General features: G+C 44.4%; 1 protein-coding gene across 6 annotated transcripts in view; it reads right to left on the bottom strand.

The window, feature by feature from the left end:
• Positions 1-19,109, bottom strand: part of PDE8B (phosphodiesterase 8B) — an 80,694-nt gene extending 61,585 nt beyond the window's left edge. For 5 of the 6 annotated variants that reach the window (XM_057405427.1, XM_057405429.1, XM_057405433.1 and 2 more), the window contains exon 1: positions 12,950-13,313. In XM_057405427.1, the coding sequence (XP_057261410.1) occupies positions 12,950-13,261 (312 nt within the window). In that variant the 5' untranslated portion in view covers positions 13,262-13,313. Of the gene's footprint in view, positions 1-12,949; positions 13,314-19,094 lie in introns of those variants that run through there. The other variant, XM_057405432.1, reaches the window with a different exon arrangement.
• Between the last annotated feature and the right edge of the window lie 2,521 nt (positions 19,110-21,630).

The raw sequence follows: 21,630 nt of genomic DNA, 5'->3' as shown, positions 1-21,630 counted from the left end.
CTTGCTAAATTCTTCACCTTAGTGCTCCACTTCATCTTTTCCTTCAAAGGGAATGATTTCCCTATTCCACATGTCCTCACTGAATGCATCTGCAAGCACTAAACACAAACAGCAAAGCCCAATCTGTGACAATACAAATGATGTTTTATGGCTGATGGTTAGAAGAGTAAATAATCACTCATTTTATTTCTCGCCCTGAATTTTGATCTAACAGTGCAACCTCTAACAAAGATGCAAAATACATCATTGCAAAAAGAAAAAAAAAACAAACAACAAAAAAAATCAAGTAAGTTACCAGAGGAGAAGGAAGAGTAGCAACAAGCACTGCAATCTCATCTGTGGAGCCACTGAGCCTTTACAGATCTAACCCAGTTGTCCAAGCCCAGTTATTTGTCCTCTACAACAGTGGCACAACTGAGGTGTTTAGGTACCTGGTCAGGCCCCTTAGTACAAAGCTGGCTGTATCTCAGCAAGGACTACGAGATCTCAGTCCTATAATTCTAGCCTCAAAAGCATACATCATTGGACTGTAGTTAGGCATAACCAAAGCATCCAGCTGCTAAAACTAGCCAGCTTCTCAGTGTGTGTTTTACAGCTGATGTTGCTGTAATCATTAGACCTTGAGCTTTAGTAATTTAAAGCTGGTTATCTCTATGTGGGTATCTCTATGGCAATCCATCTTTGGACCTCCCAGCTGCAACATGAAGTGATCAAAGTTACCATTGCCTGACAGTTATAAATTTTCTAGCAGATCCTTCAAGGCACCAGACTATTTTAATTTCTTAAAAGTAAAGCTTTATGAAGAAGCAGTAAATCAGGTGGACATTTTTATCAAAATATAAATATTATCTGAGATGGACTACAGTAAGCTCTGATTGATGTTGAAACATTTTTCCAGAATGCTATCTTTGAAATACTTTTCTTGTTGAAGTGACATTTCCAAATAAGCAGGAAATCCAACTCCCACTAGTTTTCCATCAGTATGCAGGCCAGTTTGCTAAGCAAATTTATGAGCAGATAAGCAGCAAAAGTTTGGAAGGAGTTTAAAGAGTGTACAGAGCAGACTATCTTTCCTGTTTTATGCTTAATCCTATGATAGGCAGCAACGAAAGTACTGTTTTAAGTCACATCTTTCCTGTCCATGGCATACATGCTAGTAGCAGAAAAGAAGATAAGCTTACTGTCATCAGATACTTACCAGTTGTGACAGTACTTGGAACAGGCAGACAGAACTGCTCTCCTCCAGAGTGAGAATGTTCATGAAAGAACAAACGAAGAGACTTGGTGGCTGGTAGACGCAGGATGTGAACTATGACCAAAAAGATGCAGGAAGTCCACACTTTTAAATGTATCCTGCTTTGATCCCATTCTCAGCAATGGCAACATCTCTGCAACTTGTCAAATGGGGGGAAGAAAACCCACTCAACCTACCAAAACTGGAGAGGAGAGGCCAGAATATGGCTAATCTAATCTGGAGACAATCTTACACCAAGTGTGCATACAAACATACAAAAGGATCACCTATTATCCCAAGAAGGCAGACTATCCTCTTCAGTGAATGAGTGAAAAGTTAAGAGTTCTGTAAGAGAGTGTTTTGTATTTTAAGCTCCTTCATTAGATTTTGAAATAAAATGCTGTTCTTCCTTCAGCGGTAAGTGTTAACACAAAAAATCCTGAGTACTCCTTGTACCTTAAGAGTACCTTACAAGAAAATCGCACATGTTCTGATGTCCATTTAGAAAGCTAGCTCTGTTAAATGTTCTTAAAATGTGCACACAATCAGAGTTGACCTGATCTCTCTTCTAAAAATTTCTTAAGTGCACAAAAGTTTATAGCTGCTCTTTACCACCCAGATATTCCCAGATCTGCCCAATGACAGTATCTTGTAGGAGTAGCTCTTTAATGCAAAGAACCTATCTCATACCTATCTCATATTCCTTTTACAGAACAGAAACTGAAACACCTTGCAACTGTCAGCAAGTTGCCTCCATTTTCTTTCATTTTGTTAATTTTGTTTCAGTGGATCCTGTGCAGCTGTCCTACTTGAATTCCCAAATAAAACAAGGGTATGTTGAAGGCATTCTTTATTCAACAGCTGTTTAGCATGCTATACGCCAAAAACTGTATGTCTATCATAAACCACCAATTTGTAAACATAGACATATCTCAGACTTGGATAGTTAAACTGCATTATGTACTGACACCCGGGAGTAAGCATGAGCATGGTAATGAAGGGTCGTCCTTTCACAGGGAACCATCCCCATTAATGATGCAGGAAAACAGTGTTCTCTGGAAAGACTTGACATGTGAGCTACACAACTATAGAGCCCTTTTCAATTTTAAGCGATTGATAGATAATTTGCAATCAGATGAAAAATAACAACAAAGTGAACATGAAAAGATGGCCTTAAAGGAGTTACTTTCAGCACAGATTTTTCAAATCTAAGGTGAGGCCACAGATGTCTCATAGCTCTAAGGGGGCGGGGAGGGGGAGAAATCCTTGATCTAAAAATAGCCTTTTGTACAAATCTGGTGGAACTCATGAAAACGATTCCCTTCTTTGAAGATGATTCATTACTGAACTCTTTGAACTGTATGGATAGTTTCTAAGCCACTAAAATGCCAGAGGGCCAAGAAGGATCTACGTGTGCATTGGCTGTTCCAGTTAACACATATGGGCAAACTGACAAAAAAGAACCTTCTGAATTGGTAAGGTAGGAAAAAAACAAACAAATGTAAGTCAAAAGTCTAAAACTGGTGGTTCAGGCTATTTTTAAAAAGAGTTTCTCACCACCTCCTAGCTTTCCTTCCCAAACTCTAGAACCATGTGTTGAGATAAAATGGTAGGTATTAAGAGCACACTGAACATACAAGATTTTTCCACATATGTTTGTGAGGGCCCAAATCCCCCAAAGTACTATATAGATCTAAACCCCCCAAAGCAGTATACAGATCTAATTCACTTCAGGATCTTAACAGCGATACAGGTGTTGTCTATCCGGAATTGTGTAAAGCCTTTGACAGAGTCCTCCACAACACCCTTCTCTCTAAACTGGAGAGATATGGGTTTGATGGGTGGACTGTTTGGTGGATGAGGAATTGGCTGGAAGGTCACATCCAGAGACTTGTGATCAGTGGCTCAATGTCTGAATGCACACCACTGACAAGTGGCACCCTCAGGGGTCTGTACTGTGATCAGTGCTGTTTAATATCTTCATCAATGGCTTGGGCAGTAGGATTGAATGTACTGTCAGCAAGTTGATACCAAGCTGAGGGATGGGAAGCTATCCAGTGGGACTTGGGCAGGCTTGAGAGATGGCCCCACGCAAACCTCGTGAGGTTCAACGGGGCAAGTGCAGGGTCCTGCACTTGAGCTGGGGCAATGCTTGATATCAATACAGGCTGGGGGGATGAAGGGATTGAGAGTACCTCACAGGAAAAGCACTTGGGCGTACTAGTGGATGAACACAAGCCAGCAGTGTGCACTTGCGGCCCACAAGACCCATCCTATCTTGGGCTGCATCCAAAGGAGCATGGCCAGCAGGGAGGGAGGTGATTCTGACTCTCTGCTCTGGTGAGACCCCACCTGGATACTGCAGCCAGCTCTGGAGTCCTCAGCACAGGACAGGCATGGACCTGATGGAGAGGGTCCAGAGGAGGGCCACAAAAATGATCAGAGCACCTCTCCTGTGAGGAAAGGCTGAGAGAATTGGGGTTGTTCAGCAGGAAGAAGATACAGGTAGGTCTTATTGTGGCTTTTCAGTTCTTAAAAGGGGCCTATGAGAAAGATGGGGAGAGACTTTTCAGCAGGACTTGTGATACGACTGAGGGGTGAAGGTTTTAAATTAAAAGAGGGGATTCAGGCTGGATGCGAGGAAGAAATTCTTTACAGCGAGGGTGGTAAAATACTGACACAGTATTTTACCCAGACAGGTGGTGGCTGCAGCATTCCTGAAGGCATTCAAGGCCAGATGGATGCAGTTCTGGGCAACCTGATCTAGTTCAAAGGTGCCCCTGATCATTGCAGAGGGATTGGATTAGATGACCTTTGGAGGTCCCTTCCAACCCAAACTATGCTATGGTTATCCTAATGCTTTCTGGTTGAGTGCAACACTGATCAGTCCCACTAGTTTTTATGCTATAAATAATTTTATGGTAATCCACTTTTTTAAAACACCTGGCTTCATACCTGAAAGAAAAAGCATGTTATCTCTAGCACTAGAATGCACAGTCTAATTTAGAATAATGAAATTTTAAATATACTATTTTTAAGACTGTCACAACTTGTCTTGAGCTTGAGTCTTTAGTAGCATCAAACTCAAAGAGTTTTCAACCTACTAATGGTATGAGAAACAAACAAGCTCTGTTGCTTTCTCCAGGCCCACCTGAATGACCAGATTATACACTGAAATGACCAAAATGCTAAAATGCACCAAAGAAACTTGCACCAAATAAAATTACATTTATACAAAGTCACTTTAGAAAGGAAAAAAGTGCCATTAAGATTAAATTCACTCCCATGCATTGACCCACAGAGCTGATAAGACTGTGCTCTAATGGACTATAGATTGAATCCTCTCCTCGAAATATCCTATCTGAGCTTGGAATATAGGCATGCATGCTGTTATTTCACAAAGTTGTACCAGAAGTATCTCCGTATTTTAGTAATTTTGATTGACTGTTACACCCTGCTTGCTGGTGGTTTGTTGTTGTTCTTTTGTTTTGGCAGGGATTTTTGTTTGTTTGGGGATTTTTTTGCTTTGTTCTGGGGGGCGGGAGGGGTTGGAGTTTCTTCCCCTCCCCCCCATCCCCTTCTGTCAAAGCTCCCTTTCCTGTCTTACAGTAAAGCACTCATTTAGCTGCCAGCATTCTTCCCCCAGCTATCATGACACCACAACAAACCAGCATGCTTTGGCTGGAGCAGTACTCCAGACAAGGAGAAAAAACATGTGAAGCCAAGAATTTTCTTCCTTCCAAGAGTATGGAGTTTGCACTGGCAAACAAAATGGCTAGCAGACATCAATTTGTTTAGACAAATTTTCGGTATTTCTTTCTTGCTCTCAAGTATTAAATCGCATAGGCATTCTCTGATGCTGTGATGGGGTGGGAAACAAAACCACAGACTATTAGGTGACTTTAGGCAGCAGTGGATACATTACTACAACTCTATGCACAGAACACCATGTAGGCATTTCCTGTTGCAGTGAAACCAACATATGATTGAATTGTTTCAGAAGCTCATGAAGACTACCTCAAATAAAATCCAGAAATAGCATATTCAAGACAATTGCTACAATCCACGAGATTTCTTAGCACTGAGTTGCAAGCTATATTTTTCGTTGTGTAGCTATAAGATCTGGACAGAAATCACTAGATTCAGACGATCAAATCTCCTCAAGACTTCCAAGTGTCACTGGGATCCCCTGACATCAAGACAAACCTTTCTTTCATTCCAAACACTTCTACTCTACTTCTCCTTTCAGAAGGCAGATGCAGGGACTGTGACAATGAGGACCTTAGGCCCATTGTAGGAGAGGATCTGGTTTGAGACCCTCTTAAGAAACTGAACATGCACAAGTCCATAATGAAATCCATCTGTGGGTCCTGAAGAAGCTGGGAAACAAAGTTGCTAAGCCACTGTTCATCATATTTGAAACATCATGGCAGTCACGTGAAGTTCCCAATGACTGGAAAAAGAGAAATATAACCCCCATTTTCAAGAAGGGGAAAATGGATGAGCCGGGGAATTACAGAGCAGTCAGTCTCACCTCCATCCCTGGCAAAATCTTGGAGCAGATTCTCCTGGAAGGCATGCTAAGGCACATGAAAAACAACAAGGTGCTTGGTGACAGCCAGCATGGCTTCACTGAAGGGGAAATCCTGCCTGACCAAGTTGGTGGCCTTCTCTGATGGGGCTACGGAACTGATGGACAGGGGTAGAGCAGTTGATGTCATCTACCTGGACTTCTGCAAAGTGTTCGACACTGTCCCACACGACATCCTTGTCTCTAAATTGGAGAGACATCAATTTGATGGATGGACCACTTGGTGGATATAGAACTGGCTGGATGGCCGCACACAAAGAGTTGTGGTCAATGGCTCAATGTCCAGCTGGAGACCAGTAACGAGTGGTGTCCCTCAGGGATCGGTGTTGGGACCGGTCTTGTTCAACATCTTTGTCGCTGACATGGACAGTCGGATTGAGTGCGCCCTCAGCAAGTTTGCCGATGACACCAAGCTGTGTGGTTCAGTTGATACCCTGGAGGGAAGGAATGCCATCCAGAGGGACCTCGACACACTTGTGAGGTGGGGTGATGCCAACCTCATGAAGTTTAACCATGCTAAGTGCAAGGTCCTACACCTGGGTCAGAGCAATCCCAGGCACAGCTACAGGTTGGGCAGAGAAGAGATTCAGAGCAGCCCTGTGGAGAAGGACATGGGGGTGTTGGTTGATGAGAAAATAAACATGAGCCAGCTTCAGTGTGCACTTGCAGCCCAGAAAGCCAACCGTATCCTGGGCTGCATCAAAAGGAGCGTGACCAGCAGGTCGAAGGAGGTGATCCTGCCCCTCTACTCTGCTCTCGTGAGGCCTCACTTGGAGTATTGTGTGCAGTTCTGGTGTCCTCAGCATAAAAAGGACATGGAACTGTTGGAACAAGTCCAGAGGAGGGCCACGAGGATGATCAGGGGACTGGAGCATCTCCCGTATGAAGATAGGCTGAGAAAGTTGGGGCTGTTCAGCCTGGAGAAGAGAAGGCTGCATGGAGACCTCATAGCAACCTTCCAGTATCTGAAGGGGGCCCTCAAGGATGCTGGGGAGGGCCCCTTCATTAAGGACTGTAGTGATAGGACAAGGGGTAATGGGTTAAAACTTAAACAGGGGAAGTTTAGGTTGGATATAAGGAAGAAGTTCTTTACTGTGAGGGTGGTGAGGCACTGGAATGGGTTGCCCAGGGAGGTTGTGAATGCTCCATTCCTTGTGGTGTTCAAGGCCAGACTGGACAGAGCCTTGGGGTGACATGGTCTAAGGTGAGGAGTCTCTTCCCATGGCAGGTCCTTTCCAACCCTAATTTTTCTATGATTCTATGATGTTCAATATATGAAATATTTGGCACTGGATGGCCAAATCAGTGGGTAGAGATACACTACACAGGGCTTTGTTTGTTTGTTTGTTTGTTTGTTTGTTTTAAACAGTCTCCACAGTACCTCTCTATTTGCAGTGTCACAGGTAACCAAACGGAACAGAATGTCTCTAACATGTTTTGTTCTTTTAACAGGTGAGAGAAAGACATTTGTAAGTAATTGAATGCTGAAGACTGGGGCAGTGACAATACTGATTGACCTGCAAGTGAAAAATAAAGCTCGTGAGCAAATGGACTAATGGTTTTCTCAAGTGAAAGAAGTTATCTGCAATAGACACTATCTCCAGAAGGCTTTGCAGCTTGCCATCTTTCTTGGAACTCATAACTTATCTCTGACAGCACTTCTTTCTCACACAAAACGAAAGCTGGTTCAAGCTGCACAAGCCAAAAGCACCAGTGTTTTGTGGGAGTTGTGCGAGCTCCTATAGAATGAGCCCAACATACCTTATGGCCTGTGAGAATTGTCCCCAAAAAGATACTCTCAGAGAAGCAAGGGGCCAATCAGCTGCTGCTGCCTGGTAAGACTGGTCACTTATTGGGCTAGAAATGCACCAACTAGGCCAGAGGGAGACAGTACTGCACAAGAGATCATCAGGTGTCAGTCATTACTGTAAGCTCATGCCCTTCAAATCCACAATGGGATAATGGCATATTTATCTTTACATTGGTAAAGGCAACTGCTGATTTTCTGAAGCCATAATCCCACTGCTATTGACTTATACTGAAGTCCTGAAAATACTGGGCTTGGTTACCATGACAATACTGCCCCTAAAGAGTTAAACTCTGCTACAGCATAAAACGCTTCACATGCTATTTCCTAGCAACCACATAGGTACATACAGCCTTCACTGAAGGCAATTTTAGGGAAGTTACATTAAAGAATACTCTACAGGCTTCACATACACCATGCATCTTTCACTTTGGGCTACACTAAAAAAAGCCTGTAATAGAGACAGACTTGAATCTTTTTTAAAAATAAGAGGTGTGACCAACAGGCAGACAGGAAATAAAAGCAGAGAATGATCAACATGAAAACTAAAGCACACTGCTATCTGACAGCAGTGGAGGTGGTGTAAGAGGAGAATTTAACCCAAAGCATGGTTTCTTTTCCACCTCTCATTCCCCTTCACACCACTACTTACATTTTCACCCAAGTTTACTCTTCTGGCCTTGAGTTTTCAAGCAGCAATACTTTTGAGGGAGTACACAGATAATCCAAAAAGGGACTACAGTGTTCATGCAAATAGCATGTCTGCCTTGTGCTATGAAGATTTTGATTAAAAAAAAAAAAAATTTCCCCCAAAACACACACACACAAAAGAAACAAAAAACCCCAAACAAAAGCCCAAACAAAAAAGCCAAACACAAAACCAAACCAGAGCCCTCAGCTCTCCTGCTTTTTTTGCACATAGGACTAAGACTTATGAACATACCCAGCTCCACTTGCATTAATCTGACAAGCTTTCTATGAGCACCCAGCATTTCAGAAATTACTATGATCTCTTTTAGAGTACAAATAATACTCTTTTTAACTTCTGCAGGCTTTAAGCATCATTACACAAAATTACGGACTGCTTCGCAGAAAATTACCAAGTTATTAAAAATACATACTTGCATTACTCCTTACTTCAGGAATGCCTAGGCTGTATAATCCAGCCTGGTACAAATACCTCATCTAGGAAACCATGGATGTAGAAGAGGTGCAGCAACCTGTCTGAAATAAGAAACTCCTGGAGAAGCTGAAGGACCCCACCAGAGACAGGAAAATTTTTGTGAGTCAGGTGCTCAAACACTCATTACAGCAAATAGAGCAAGCTCATCATCTTAATGTGATAGATGTCCAAGGCACAGAGGGGACACTAAAGCCATGTGAAAGCAAATGCGTGCAAGAGGTGTTTGGTAGCCTTGTCTCTCTCAGACTACCTGCAGGGCAAGTGTGGTGCTTAATTTCACAACGTTAATCTGCTCAATTACTATGCTGTCTAAACCACTATTTAAAGGATGATAGATGACTGGATTATTCCTCAGCTGAAGGAGAGAAATGAGAAACTATGTGCCCATTTTCTGTATCACACCCTAACAATCATTAAGCATTCTCAGCTGCCAGAATTCAAACCTACCCCTTCATCCCAAGAGCATATGCTATTCCCCATGGTCTATGACACAGCTTCTTAGCTTTCATTATGTCTTTCAGGCCAGTTTTATTTGAAATCTCTCTTCTCTGCATTCAGTATGATCATGGAGCATTAGAAATTGTTAAAAAATACACATCAAGCTCCTCAGACAGTAAAACTTCAGAGTCTTATTTTGCACATAGCAAACGATACAAAGTAGAAAACAGATAATATCAATGCTCAGTTTACCTACAAATGTTTGGTGTTTTGGGCAGCGAAAGCAAATGTTCCAAAATAACATCTTACTGGAGGACTTAGAGGGGTGCATGCGTCCTTGAGGCACCTCTTGACTCTCAGTGCTGAAATGGCTGAGGTCCATTGCTCTCTGACAAGCTTCCAACACTCCTCTTTTCCTATTACCAAGGGAAGGCAGGGAAAAAAAAGAAGCAAGCATTTTCTATTTTATGATATAAATGCCTATCACTCAGAACAGTTGTGGAAGTCCAGAATGTTGTGTGACTCAACACCAAACAAGTTTAATCTACCAGGCTGCTCAGTTTCCTTTGCCAGCAGATACATTATTTTCTGAAGAAGTAGTTTTCTCCATTCAGTAACACTTCTCCTGTCCAGCATTACCTAAAAGCACACCTACAGTGCTTACTGAAGTTACCTACACCATCTGAAGGAGAAACTGAAAGGTCAGATACAGAGACAAATACCTTGCCAAAGTCCTTTTAGTGTATTCATTAAAATACAGGAAGTCTGGGCTTTGTCCAAGTAAAGCATCCCTCTACTAACAATTTTCTTTATGGTAAGAGTTACTCAGGCCACCATCTCTCAGAGAATAGCTAACCTAAATTAAAAATGCTTTGCACTGTATCATAGTTCAACTCTATTTGGTCTGCCCAAGTCTTTTGAACCCCAGAGTATGCTCAAGAGGACTTTGAGGTCTTAGGTAGGTGTCCTATTGAGTTGTGAAATGGACCCTGATCACACTAAGTTACAGAGTTGGGAGGTTTATTTTCCAAGTTTACCCTACTTCTGGTACTGTCCATATTCTGCAGAACATACCAGCAGCCAGCTGAAAAGCAATACACGTCAAACAAAACAAGAAGTGAGAAGTGACTTTTCCTAAACATAATACTGCTTTAAAGAGAAGAATTGTATTTGAAATCAAGGCAAAGCTTAGGGTTGCATTTCTCCAGAATCCATAAACCTGATGAAACTCTGGATTTCTCAATACTCTCCATAGCAATTTGTATTTGGCAGCTGCATCCTTTTCCCTATTCCCCCAGGTCTAAAACCCCCATGAAAGCTAGGTGTTTCATACATTGGGGTGCATTCTTCTCCTCAGTGTTTCCACCTTGGAACTTAAGACATACCAACATTGGTAAAAGATACTGTCTCACTGTATTTCTTATTTCTCAGCTTTACTTTGAAATTTTATTTTGCTATAGAAAAAAATAAAAACTCTCAAAAGCTGTTCCTAGTGTGACTGGCTTTCGAGAGAGTTTCACAGACAGGCTTTTCTCTTCCACGAAGAACACAGCATATGAAGAACCAAACCATTACACTAGCTGCACTTGTCATTTCAAGGAGGAAAATACAATAAAGTAATCAACAGAAGTCTGAAAAGGGTTGGGGTCTTTTTTCCCACCAGGCTATATGTTAGCAACAAGAGCCTTAAAACTTTTTTGTCCGTTTATTTGTTTTGTCCCCTAAACACAGTTACATGAGATTTCAACACAGCATATGCATGCACCCAAGCACTACATCCATTAAAACCATGTGGCATTACTAGACACTTTTTCTGTATCAAAATGACTAGTGTTTTTCTTCGTTTTGAACTTCCATGGAAATAAAGATTGTTATCATGTAAAACCGGAGAACATATATCCATTATTTTCAATTTCTTACAGCCCATCAGGTGCCAAGTAGTATTTTGCCACCATGATAGTTCTGCAATACCCCAGCCTTGCTTTGGCCAGACAAACATGATATTAACCTGTAGGAAATTGTGTCAGAAATACCAGCAAGAATGGAGGCAACAGCTTAGTTTAAAAAAATACATAAAGTATTTTACAGACCTTAAATCTCATGAGAATGGAAACATTTAAATTGTATCACTGAAGCAGTTGTTAAATAAATAAATGAATAAACAAACAAACAAAAAAATAATAACCCAACCCACATAATTCCCCTTAGATGCTTGGGACTCTAAAATTGTAAAAAGAACTGAAATTATTCAAAGTAATATTACAGTGCCAATTATGAACTTCAAAAATATCTAAAATATATCCACTTTTAATAACCAGAAAACTGACAAAAGTGTTTATTTATAAGAGCACACGATGCAATCCCTGATAATAAACAATTCATAAGAACAGAAAGGGGCATTACCACTTTAAAAAAAAAAATATCTTTTTTCCATATCTCAACTTAATGAATTGTGCAAGAATTTCTATTTTGCTCTTCCCTACATTAACAAACAAACCAACCACAATGTATTTCATCAAAGTATTCTACTCTGAAAAAAACCCAAATAAATCCCTAAGTCCAAAAAAGTGGGTTTACTTTCTCTGTGATGTCTGTCACTTGTGTTTTCCTTAGATGATGTCTGGAGTTCTTCTTGTTTGTTATTTTCTTTTTAATTATGTAAGATTATATAACCTTTTAAGTTCTTAATTATAGTCTAAGAAAATACCAGGATGTATGTAATCCCCTGGAATTACTGTGTGACATGATACCCTGCTTTATTAGTACAACATAAGAGTAACCCAAGGTGCAGTGGGATCACAAGGCACCATTTGTTTTCATAATAAGATTTGGAATATGGCAACAAAGTAAAATTTGATTCTGATCTGAAAATTTTCAGGGAATTAATGAAATCTGCCCTGATACTAAGAAAAAAAAATAAATACACCACCTTCCCTTCCCTCCCCCCAACCCTGCCACAGCTGTCATCTCTTTTAACTGGTAAACTTCAGCGAGGAAGCTGACCCGCAGTTACAGCAGTGCTGCCTTATTCAACTGAGAGGGGGACTCAGCCTTCCAGATGTGGATGAGAGGACCCTAAAGCACAGCCACTGCCTGCCCCTCCCGGGAGCATCTCCTAGCCCGAGGCGTATTTGCCTGTATGCAGAGCATAGCGGCTCGGTTCCACGCCTCGCAGCAACAGTTCATTTTAACCAGTTACAGGGGAGGAAGAGAGAAAAAAGGGGATGAAGAAAACCCAACAGCAAGTACGGGCTTTCTGCTCTTGAGAACTGAGCAGAGGGAGATTTCATTCCGCCACATTAACACCCCTCCCAGACGCCCAACCTCTGCCATCAGCCGCAAACCTGGAAACGAACCCTGCCCTCCGCCCCCTGAGCGATCGCAGCACAGGGGATCCCCCAAGCCACCCCAGTGCTGGGGGCGCGGCACTGCCTCCTGGGGTGCTCTGGGCCAGGCGCGCCCCGGCGCGGCCCCCCCGCAGCAGTGTCAGCCCGGCCCGGCCGCCGCAGCTGCGGGGTGTCAGTGGGTGCCAGAGCAGCCGCTCTCCGCAGCTGCATCCCGTCCGAGGAAGCATCACCTCCCGCCCTGGCGCAGGCGGTGGATGCTCCGGCTCCGTTCTCCCTCTACCGCGGCCGGCAGGGAGGACCCACACCGGCCCCACCGGGGCCCCCTCCTCCCTGAGCGGCAGCGGTGTACCTTGACGCTGGCGTTGCTGGTCTGGGTCTCCGCCTCGACGCCGCAGCAGGGGGTGGCCCTGGCCCGGGCGGAGGCTCCGGGCTCCCTGCGCTCTTTGCGGCGGGGGCCGGCGGAGGGTGGCGGCTGCTGCCGGCTCTGGTAGGCGAGGACGGAGGGGATGGAGTCGGCCGCGTCTGTCTTGATGAAGAGGCCGTGCAGGGTGGTGGCGCCCTGCGAGATGGTGGTGGTCTGGTGGGAGGAATTGGACTCGTCCGAGTCGCGGCAGTAAATCACGCCGCTCTGAGAGACGTGGATGCTGGGGGCGCAGCCCATCCCTTCCCTTCCCCTCCCCGCCCCGCCGCACTGCCAGCAGACCGGCCAGCTCCGCTCCCACCTGCCGAGCGAGCGGGCTGCGGGGCCGCCGCCCCTGCGCCGCGCACCCCGCGGCGGCACCGGCACCACCCCTCACCGCTGGCGCTGCCCCTGCCCCGGCCGCTCCCGCCCCTCTGGCGCCTCCCCGGCACCCCCGCCCGTCCCCCCGCGCCGCCCACAGGGACCCCAGACCCTTCCCTTCTCGGCAGTGTCTTACGAAGCGCCTGCGAGCACAGGGTCGTTGAGCCGTGCGGGCAGGGGCGAAGGAGGAGAAGCGTCACCAGCGGTGCAGCCCCCTCCCGACCCTGGCAGAGGGTCTGCTTGCAAGCGTTCCGTACGCACAGCATCACACCATCCGCCCCCCCGCCTCCCCATTGTGACAAATACGTTTTCCTTTCTTTTCCTAAAAGCAGTTAAAAATACTTATTTTGTCGGTCAAAATGCACCTACTTTTCTTAGCCGTGGGTGAGCAAATCGCAATTGTCTGGGGACAGTTCAGAGCCACAGAGCACCCACTGCAAGCCAGGAAAAAGGCCAGGATTGTTCCACGATTTTTAATGCTGTTTTTCAATCGGGCCAAAATTCAAAGGCACGAGCTGCTCTTTTAACCTGTATGTCTGATAGCTGCCAATCCCTGTTTCCACTCCCTGGGGAGACAATCAAGCAAAATGTTTAATGCTGCAGAGATTTACACACCTTCTTAGCTTTCCACAGTGAATAGTTTCATTGACCTAAGCGACACTACCTATGAGGTGTAAAGCTAAACATGTGGGGTTTAAGTCTTTGCAAGATTCTAGTTTAAATCTCCCTGTTTTCAATGGCACATTGTAGATTTTTCAAGTACTGGTCTTGTCATCCAAGCAGCATGCTGCCTGCCTAATAAAGCATTTATCTGACACCCAGTTACCAATGAACACTTGTGAATACACCTTTTCTTCTGCTTGGAGCACTACCTGATGTTTGATCACTGTTTCACCACCTAGTTTTTAGGAAGCGATGTTAAAATACTACCAATGTGAAGCACAGTTAGTGCAAGGATTGTGATGCTGAATGACAAAGTTCTTTGAAAGTGTTATTTTGGTTCCTAAGGCTCCTGGATTGCTTTCATGCATTAGCAACTGGTTTATTCAGAAGTGGAGGCTTCACAGATAAAACACCTCAGTTTAGAGGACTGTTTGAGCCTTTAGCCTCTGCCCATCCAGACCATGGCTTATTCTAATTATGGCGATATGGACACTCACTCATACATCAACAGCTGGACTGACATCAATCTATTTGACAAACTATGGTTTTCCAGTTACCAGAGAAAACCTCCCTAGTTTTCCTTTTAATTGTTGATATTCACAACCCAAGTCATGACTCAATCCTAACATACTGCTCTGCTGGTGGCTGTCTTTGAGGACTACCTTGGAGACGGGCTTAATACCAATGAAATGAGACAGACTGCACTTCATCTCCCAACCATGCAGCCCTTCTTGCTGCTCAGGCTGCAGTTCTGGACCTCCCAGTCTCCCAGAGCATAATACATGAAGTTGCATATTAATGTACCCTAAAACTGCATTTAATAACAAAAAAGCAAGAAATAGTATGTATTCCTTGCTGTATTTTCAAGTCCCTTTTCATTTCTATTAACAGTTTGGAAACTGAAGTTGGGGATTTGAGTTACCTGCCCTAGACCACACCTTAGATGTGCAGCAGAGCCAGGAGTTCAGGAATGCCACCCAGGACATGCACATTGGTGTAAACAACATTGCCCCAAAAGACCTCTGGGGGTTGTTGACTATCTAGTTTGAGACTTTGCTCATAGGAATTTACGCACCCCAGGTATCAACAGCACCCAGCATTTTAATAAAGGGAGGAGTATTTTGACTTTGTAGACTGAGCTTGGTGAACATGTCATGTCACATCCTAAACTGTGTTACTAGCTATTCAAGGTCCATTTTTCTGAGTAGATATCAAGGATAAGTTATTTCACTCATCAATATCTAAGTTTCCTTAAAGTCCCAGCACTCAGGTTTCTTTTTTCAGGTTTTTTGTCCTACTGAATACTTTGACAACATTGCTACATTATCAAGACAGTGTTGTAGGCACCTGCCCATCCTTACATGGATTTCCCTTGCTTAGGTTGAGTTGATGTCAGAGAACAAGTCGTAGGAACAAAAAGCCACAGCTCTGGAGAATGTCTGCTAAACGCAGCTCTTGGCTGTTTCTGGGTAATGGGGAAGGATCACCACTGAAGAGGATAATCCTACCTGTGCACAGTGCCAGAGTGTTTGAGAGGAGTGAAAGCTGCAGGATGGGAAACTATGTGGACTGCTGAAAAGCAACAGAGAAGTGGGGAGAATAACTTAATGCTTTGTCTGACAGCAGAATCACAGAACTGTAGGATGGTTGAAGCCGGAACAGTCATCTGGTCCAACCCCCTTGTTGCTTAGGAAGGGCCTATCTGGGTGGTTTTTTAGTATGCCCAAGGATGGAGACTCCATCACCCCTTTGGGCACTCTTTTCCAGTGCTCAGTCACCCTCACAGTTCTCTCCTGATGTTCAGAGGGAACTTCCCATGTTTCAGTTTGTGCCCACTGCCTCTGGTCCTGTCACTGGGAACCTGCACTGTTTTCTTTGCACGATCCCTTCAGGCATTTACATCCATCAATGAGATGCCCCCGCGACTTCTCTTTCCCAGACTGAGCAGTCCCAACTGCCTCAGCTTCTCCTCATGTACGTGGTGCTCAGAAGGAACTTAGAGAGATGGAACAAGCAAGTGGCGATAGCACGAGTGGAGACTGGAATGGGGCAGAGTGAGCGGGTGCAAAGGAGAGGGATGTCTGTCTGCTGCTGGAGTAGGAAGTAAAGAAATGGAAAATTAAAGATTCGTTTTCCTAACATTGGTATTTGTCTTGCACCTTGCCTGTGAGAGGACAATCATGGATTTACTGGACAGGGAGGGAAAAGGGAATATTTAAAACACATGCATGCATACTAACACCACCTTTTATGGCATGCTTAAGTCACACTCCTGCAGGCATGTTGCTGCCACCTTCCCTGACTGATACCCACTAAAGCAGAAGGCTTTACAGTGAGCAGCACATATTAATTCAAACAGGGACTTCCGTGAGGGACTGTTAATGTACTGAAGCAGACTCTTCCCTCAGAAACACATATTTAGTATGGCCCAAGAATTAAGGCAATCCTCTGGAAGATATTCACATATACCATTTTTTCCACTACTAAAGAACCGTCACTGCCTTTAGTTGTGACTGCATAAATCCTAACAATTTATTTAACCAATTTAACCAATTCCTTACATGTGACTAATTTTAGCATGATGAATTGAAGTGCATGAGTGATTCTGGAAGCCGTCAGTGGAATCCTGAAGTGTCTCATCTTTTTTTTCCCCCCCAGTAAAACCAGTGGATATACATTCTTTATGGTGTTTACACCTGCAAATCCCTCCACAATGAAGAAGATATACTCCTCTAAACTTTATATCCCTTCCAAAGCCAGTCATAGGCTTCACTCTGACCTCAATATTAACACTCTATGCTACGAGTCGATTGGTAAGTTTATGTTGGCATTATTTGAAGCAATATCTGTAAATCACAGTTCATTGCAGTAAGAATATACTACTTCAGAGGTCACATTTTACAGAGACTTAAAAATCCGGTACTTGACAACCAGCTACTGAAGACAGTTACCTCTATTCATGGTTCATTTACTGTAAAACCAGTTTAAGAATGTATAAATAAGCCTGTACAAAAAAAAAAAAAAAAAAAACCAACAAAACCAAACCAAACCTAGGCTCATAGGAAGCTCAACAGTTTCTGTGTCCTTTTATACTGGTCCAAAAGATTTCTAAACTACACTAAAAATCTAACATGCTGTATTCCCAGATTAGAGCAAAGTAAATAGCTATAAATTACTTAAATTATCCCGACTATATGCTACGTTTTTAACTTAAAATAGATATGAGGAAAATAATCATGGCAGCTAGAATAGAACTCTTCTCTGTATACCTCTATTTTGTTAAAAATAAAAAACCAAAACCACCTCTACAATAATTTGGTAATAGATTATCAAATGTTAACCTTGTGCTTTTACTCATCAATACAAGAAATAGCGGTGCCTGGAAAAGAGACAGATATTAAATACAAGAGGAGAATATTATTTCTTTTGCCTAAGGAAAAGCAGGATGTATTTTTCAGCCCACAAATCCAATGACTATCTCACCCTTACGATCAAGAGTAACTTCACTGAAAACAACCACCTTTCTCCAAATCAACCAAAAAGCAAAATCAAGTCCTTTTTTATTTTCCTGCCCCAAACTCCTTTCATTTCATAACTTTGAAAAATCAATTACTGCAGCAAAGCTGTGGTTTCATTTACCATGGGTTGGTTAGACTGCATTTGCATGCTATATTCTGTGAGTGCTGTGAATAACAGCCTCCCGATAGCAACACCCTACAACAAAATTCCCCTAGGTAGGTATTGCTCAGACAGAAAGGTTTTGCTGGGATTGCCTCCTAATCACACCATAAACCCAATCTTTGGCCTCCTCTTACAGTCAGATTTTGACTGGCTTGGACAATGCCAGCTATCCCAGTTTTCCCCAGAAGTTTGTGGAATACTTTTCATCCTAGACTGTGTCCCTACCTGTATCAGGTGGTTGGAACTAGATGAACTTTAAGGTCCCTTCCAACCCAAACCATTCTGTGATTTTATGGAAATTTTTCAAGCTCACTCAAAGAAGCAGAGCTGAAAAGGGAACTCAGTCTGGCTACCCTTCCACCAGCAGTCTGTGCCACCGTAAAGGCAGTGAGGCACAGATTCTGTCGAGAGAGCATGGAGGGGCATGCACCTTCCTGCACTCTGCCTCTCCATCCCTTTTTGTGTGAGCAGGGAAGAGCTACCGGTTCTGTCCTCCCCTGTCTGCAGCTGCTTCTTTCTCCCCAGGGGCAGGAGAAGATGCAGTCCTGGGTGTTTGCTCCTCAGTGCTGATAGGTGATGAGCTGCCCCAGGGATGCAGATTCCCTCCTGGGGACAGACACCTGCAGGACTTTTTCCTAAAATGGGCCACTGTCGTCAATATCAGCATATTCTCGGGAGACACAGCAACCCTTTACTACACTGCTGTGAAGAGGAAGAGTAACATATAGCACGGTAACTACAGGCTTCAGCCAACGGCAGTAGCCCTATGTGTTAACATTATTCCCCTTGAGGAGCTCAACTTTTTGCAAGACAGTGGACAGATACTTGTGGTTACAAGCAAATTTTCTACTACAACAAGATCCGATCGCATTTAAAAGGCTTAGATATCTGCTCTTCACCAAACCCTTTGCTTCGGTGGACAGAGAACTGGAGAGCAAAAGTTAAGCAAGAGTGGCGCTCCTACCAGCATTGAAAAGTCTTCCATCAAGACTTCGTTTCTTCACAGGAAGCTTGTTCTTTGCTAGGTGTTACTTTAGTAACACAACTCCCTTGATTTATTCTTGTGCGGGAGTATCTGGGCAGAAAACCGCACTCGAGTGGTCCCTGCATGCGCAGAGAGCCTCCGGCGCTGCGCACCGGCATAGCTGAGCGCAGCTCCGGGCGAGACAAACCGTGTTGAGCGGGGTCAGCAGGCGCTGCGGCAGCACCAGCACTCGGACACTTCTCCACCGGCCCCGGGGTGCCGCCCCCAGCTGGAGGCCACCCGCAGAGTGCTAGCACCCGCCGCCGCTGTGCCGCGGTTCCGGGCGCCCCGGGGGATCCCTCGCCATCGCCTCGCTGCCCCTCGCCCCGCCCGGCTACCCTTTACCTTCGTCCCCGGCCCGTTCATCCTCCAAGCAGCGAAAGGGAGTGGGATCGGCGCTACGGTGCGGCTGCCCAGGTGAGAGGGGCGGGACCCGCCGATGCCGCCGGCACCTCCCCCGGGGCCGGGCCTCCCCCCTGGAGCTCCCCCGCCACCCCAGCGGGCTGGAAGCGCTCCAGGAAAATGAGTCCGTGCTCCGGGGCTCCGCTGGGGAAGGAGGACAAACCGGCTTCACAGAGTTGTCCCTGCCCTCGCCCCCCCGGCCTCTCCCCGTGCCAGTGCCCCGAACACATCGTTTTCTGCCCCGATCAGGAACATTCAGTAACGGGGAAAAGCGCTCGGGGAAAGTAAGATGAACCGTGTTCTCTGAGCCCGGCTTGGTTCAGTATGCTAATAGTTTCACAGCCTTCGGAAAGAGGCAAACCCCTTAGAGAGAGCGATGAATCCATCCCTAAGCAGATAGCTGTTTGCTGATGGTTTTCAGGATCCTTGGGCAAAATCAGCCTGACAGTTGAGGAGAAAGGAGACAAACTGCCCTGGATTGAGAGAGGGCAGCACGGCCCTGATTTGTATCAAATCCCAACTGCTAGAGGTTGGACCAGAGGCATACGTCAAGCAGCCTACTTTCATCTTTGGGATGGTTTAGTTTGCAGCAAGTACTGGGTAGGTGGAACACATCAACTTGGGAATGACATCTTTGGGCTTGACTGGACATGATTCGCTTTGCTCTTTCCTTCATGCTTTAAGAACAGCTTGTGCCTGGTTTTCCTTATGGAATACTGCTATTTCTTGGGAGTTTATTAACATCATCATTACTTTTATTGCTCTGTAGTGGTATGCAAGGCCTCAATGAGGGAGTTCTACATGACACTCAGCATGCAATAAAAACCAGTCCTTACCCAGAAAGGTCAAAGGTTTGCAGACAAGATAGGGGACAGCACTTGAATGTCACAAAAGCAGAGCAATATTAAAGATGACTGGGAGCTGTGGGACAAGTAATGATCAAGTCACAGTAGCTGCCCCCGCAAAACTACAGACCACAATACAAAATATAAGCAAAGGGTTGAACCTGTGCAGAAAATCATTTCTAGAGAGGAGAAGCAGAACCAGCGTGGGTCAGCAAGTTCTGTTAGATTGAGGCTAAGGACTGTGAAGAGCTGCCCTATTTCTAGGGGTGAAGACACACAGTCAGCAAACAGTCCTTGAGCCCCCCATAAATCCTAGATAGTGCACATATGGAGATGTCCTCAACATCCCCCCACTTTGTGGCCATACATCTGCAAGAACAGCTGTCTGGGAGCCCATGTCCTTGGTAGTCTCCCAAAGGTCTTTGTCCTGCATGAATGAGGTGAATGGGAGGTTTGCTACAGCCTCAGCTGCACACAGTCATATTCTTGTATACCTGGAACTGTGGCCCTGGTACAGTCTCAGAGGAGGTATAACCTTTCCTCTTCAGCACCTCTGCAAAAGTGCCAGGTGTCAACCAGCCAGCTGCAAGCCTCAGAACTGGCTTTGCCCAGTTATTTCAAGGGTTTGTCACAGACTGCCCTGGGACCCTGCTTTCCCCAGCTGGAAAAATTAGGGACTAATTAAAGCATGCCTCTTACTCCTGCAATTTTGTTCAGCTAGGCTGCCTTCCCAATAAAGACCCAGGAAAAAGAGGATGGATCTCACCCAGACATGGCATCATGATCAAGGTGAGGTACTTATATGGACACAAGGGCTCAAATGTGTCACAATGCTAAGTTTTGAATACAGCCACATAGACTTTTTGCAGTTCCCATGCAGGCCTTTCTCTGCATTTCTCCTTGTACCATCCCCTTCAAGCTGATATGGCTTTTGAAGACTCACTAGAGGAATGCTGAGACCAGCCAAAGCATCAATTCTTTGCAAGCTCTGAGAAGCTGACATGAGAAACACAGAAGGCGCAGCCTCATCACTAACAACTTAGTATGTGGCAGACAATTGTCATTCTGTGTGTACCCTGAAAGGAGGACACCATCCTGCAGCAATCGTGCTGTCAGCAAAGAGCACAGACACAGGTCCTCTCAACTTTTTATTCACCTGTAACTTGGGACCAGACTGCTGACACTAATTGCAGTGCTTTAGGAGATAAAAAGTAACTCAGTCTTTGTTTCTGGGAAAACAACCCAAATATAGGGGATTATTTCTGCCTACTTTTCTTCTAGAGGAAAAGTAAAACAAAAAATAATTTTATTTTATTTTTTTAAAGTGCATTTTGCATGTATGTAGATCTTAGCATGTACTAAGGACCTTACTTCAGGCTCATTATAATACTCCCACTGAACTTAATGGGAATGTGGCTATTTATATTTTGATCGGGATGGAATTAGGTCCTTCATTTGAACTTTATGGACTTTTATTCCTTTTTTTGTTAATCTATTTCATAATTTTTAATTTGCTTTTGCTGTGTTCTGAGAACATTGTAAGTACATTCCAGCCTCTTGAATAGCATCTTTAATTCTAGTATGAAAACATTGTGCCTCCTAGTGGGTAACATACACAGGCTTCAACTCTCCTT

This window comes from Pezoporus wallicus, unplaced genomic scaffold (genome assembly GCF_028554395.1).
Source record: "Pezoporus wallicus isolate ANWC-B61680 ecotype Strahan unplaced genomic scaffold, APGP_CSIRO_Pwel_v1 scaffold_2696, whole genome shotgun sequence".
Taxonomy (NCBI): domain Eukaryota; kingdom Metazoa; phylum Chordata; class Aves; order Psittaciformes; family Psittacidae; genus Pezoporus; species Pezoporus wallicus.
Note: the sequence above shows the minus strand (reverse complement) of the source record. Positions and strands in the feature narration are given on the sequence as shown.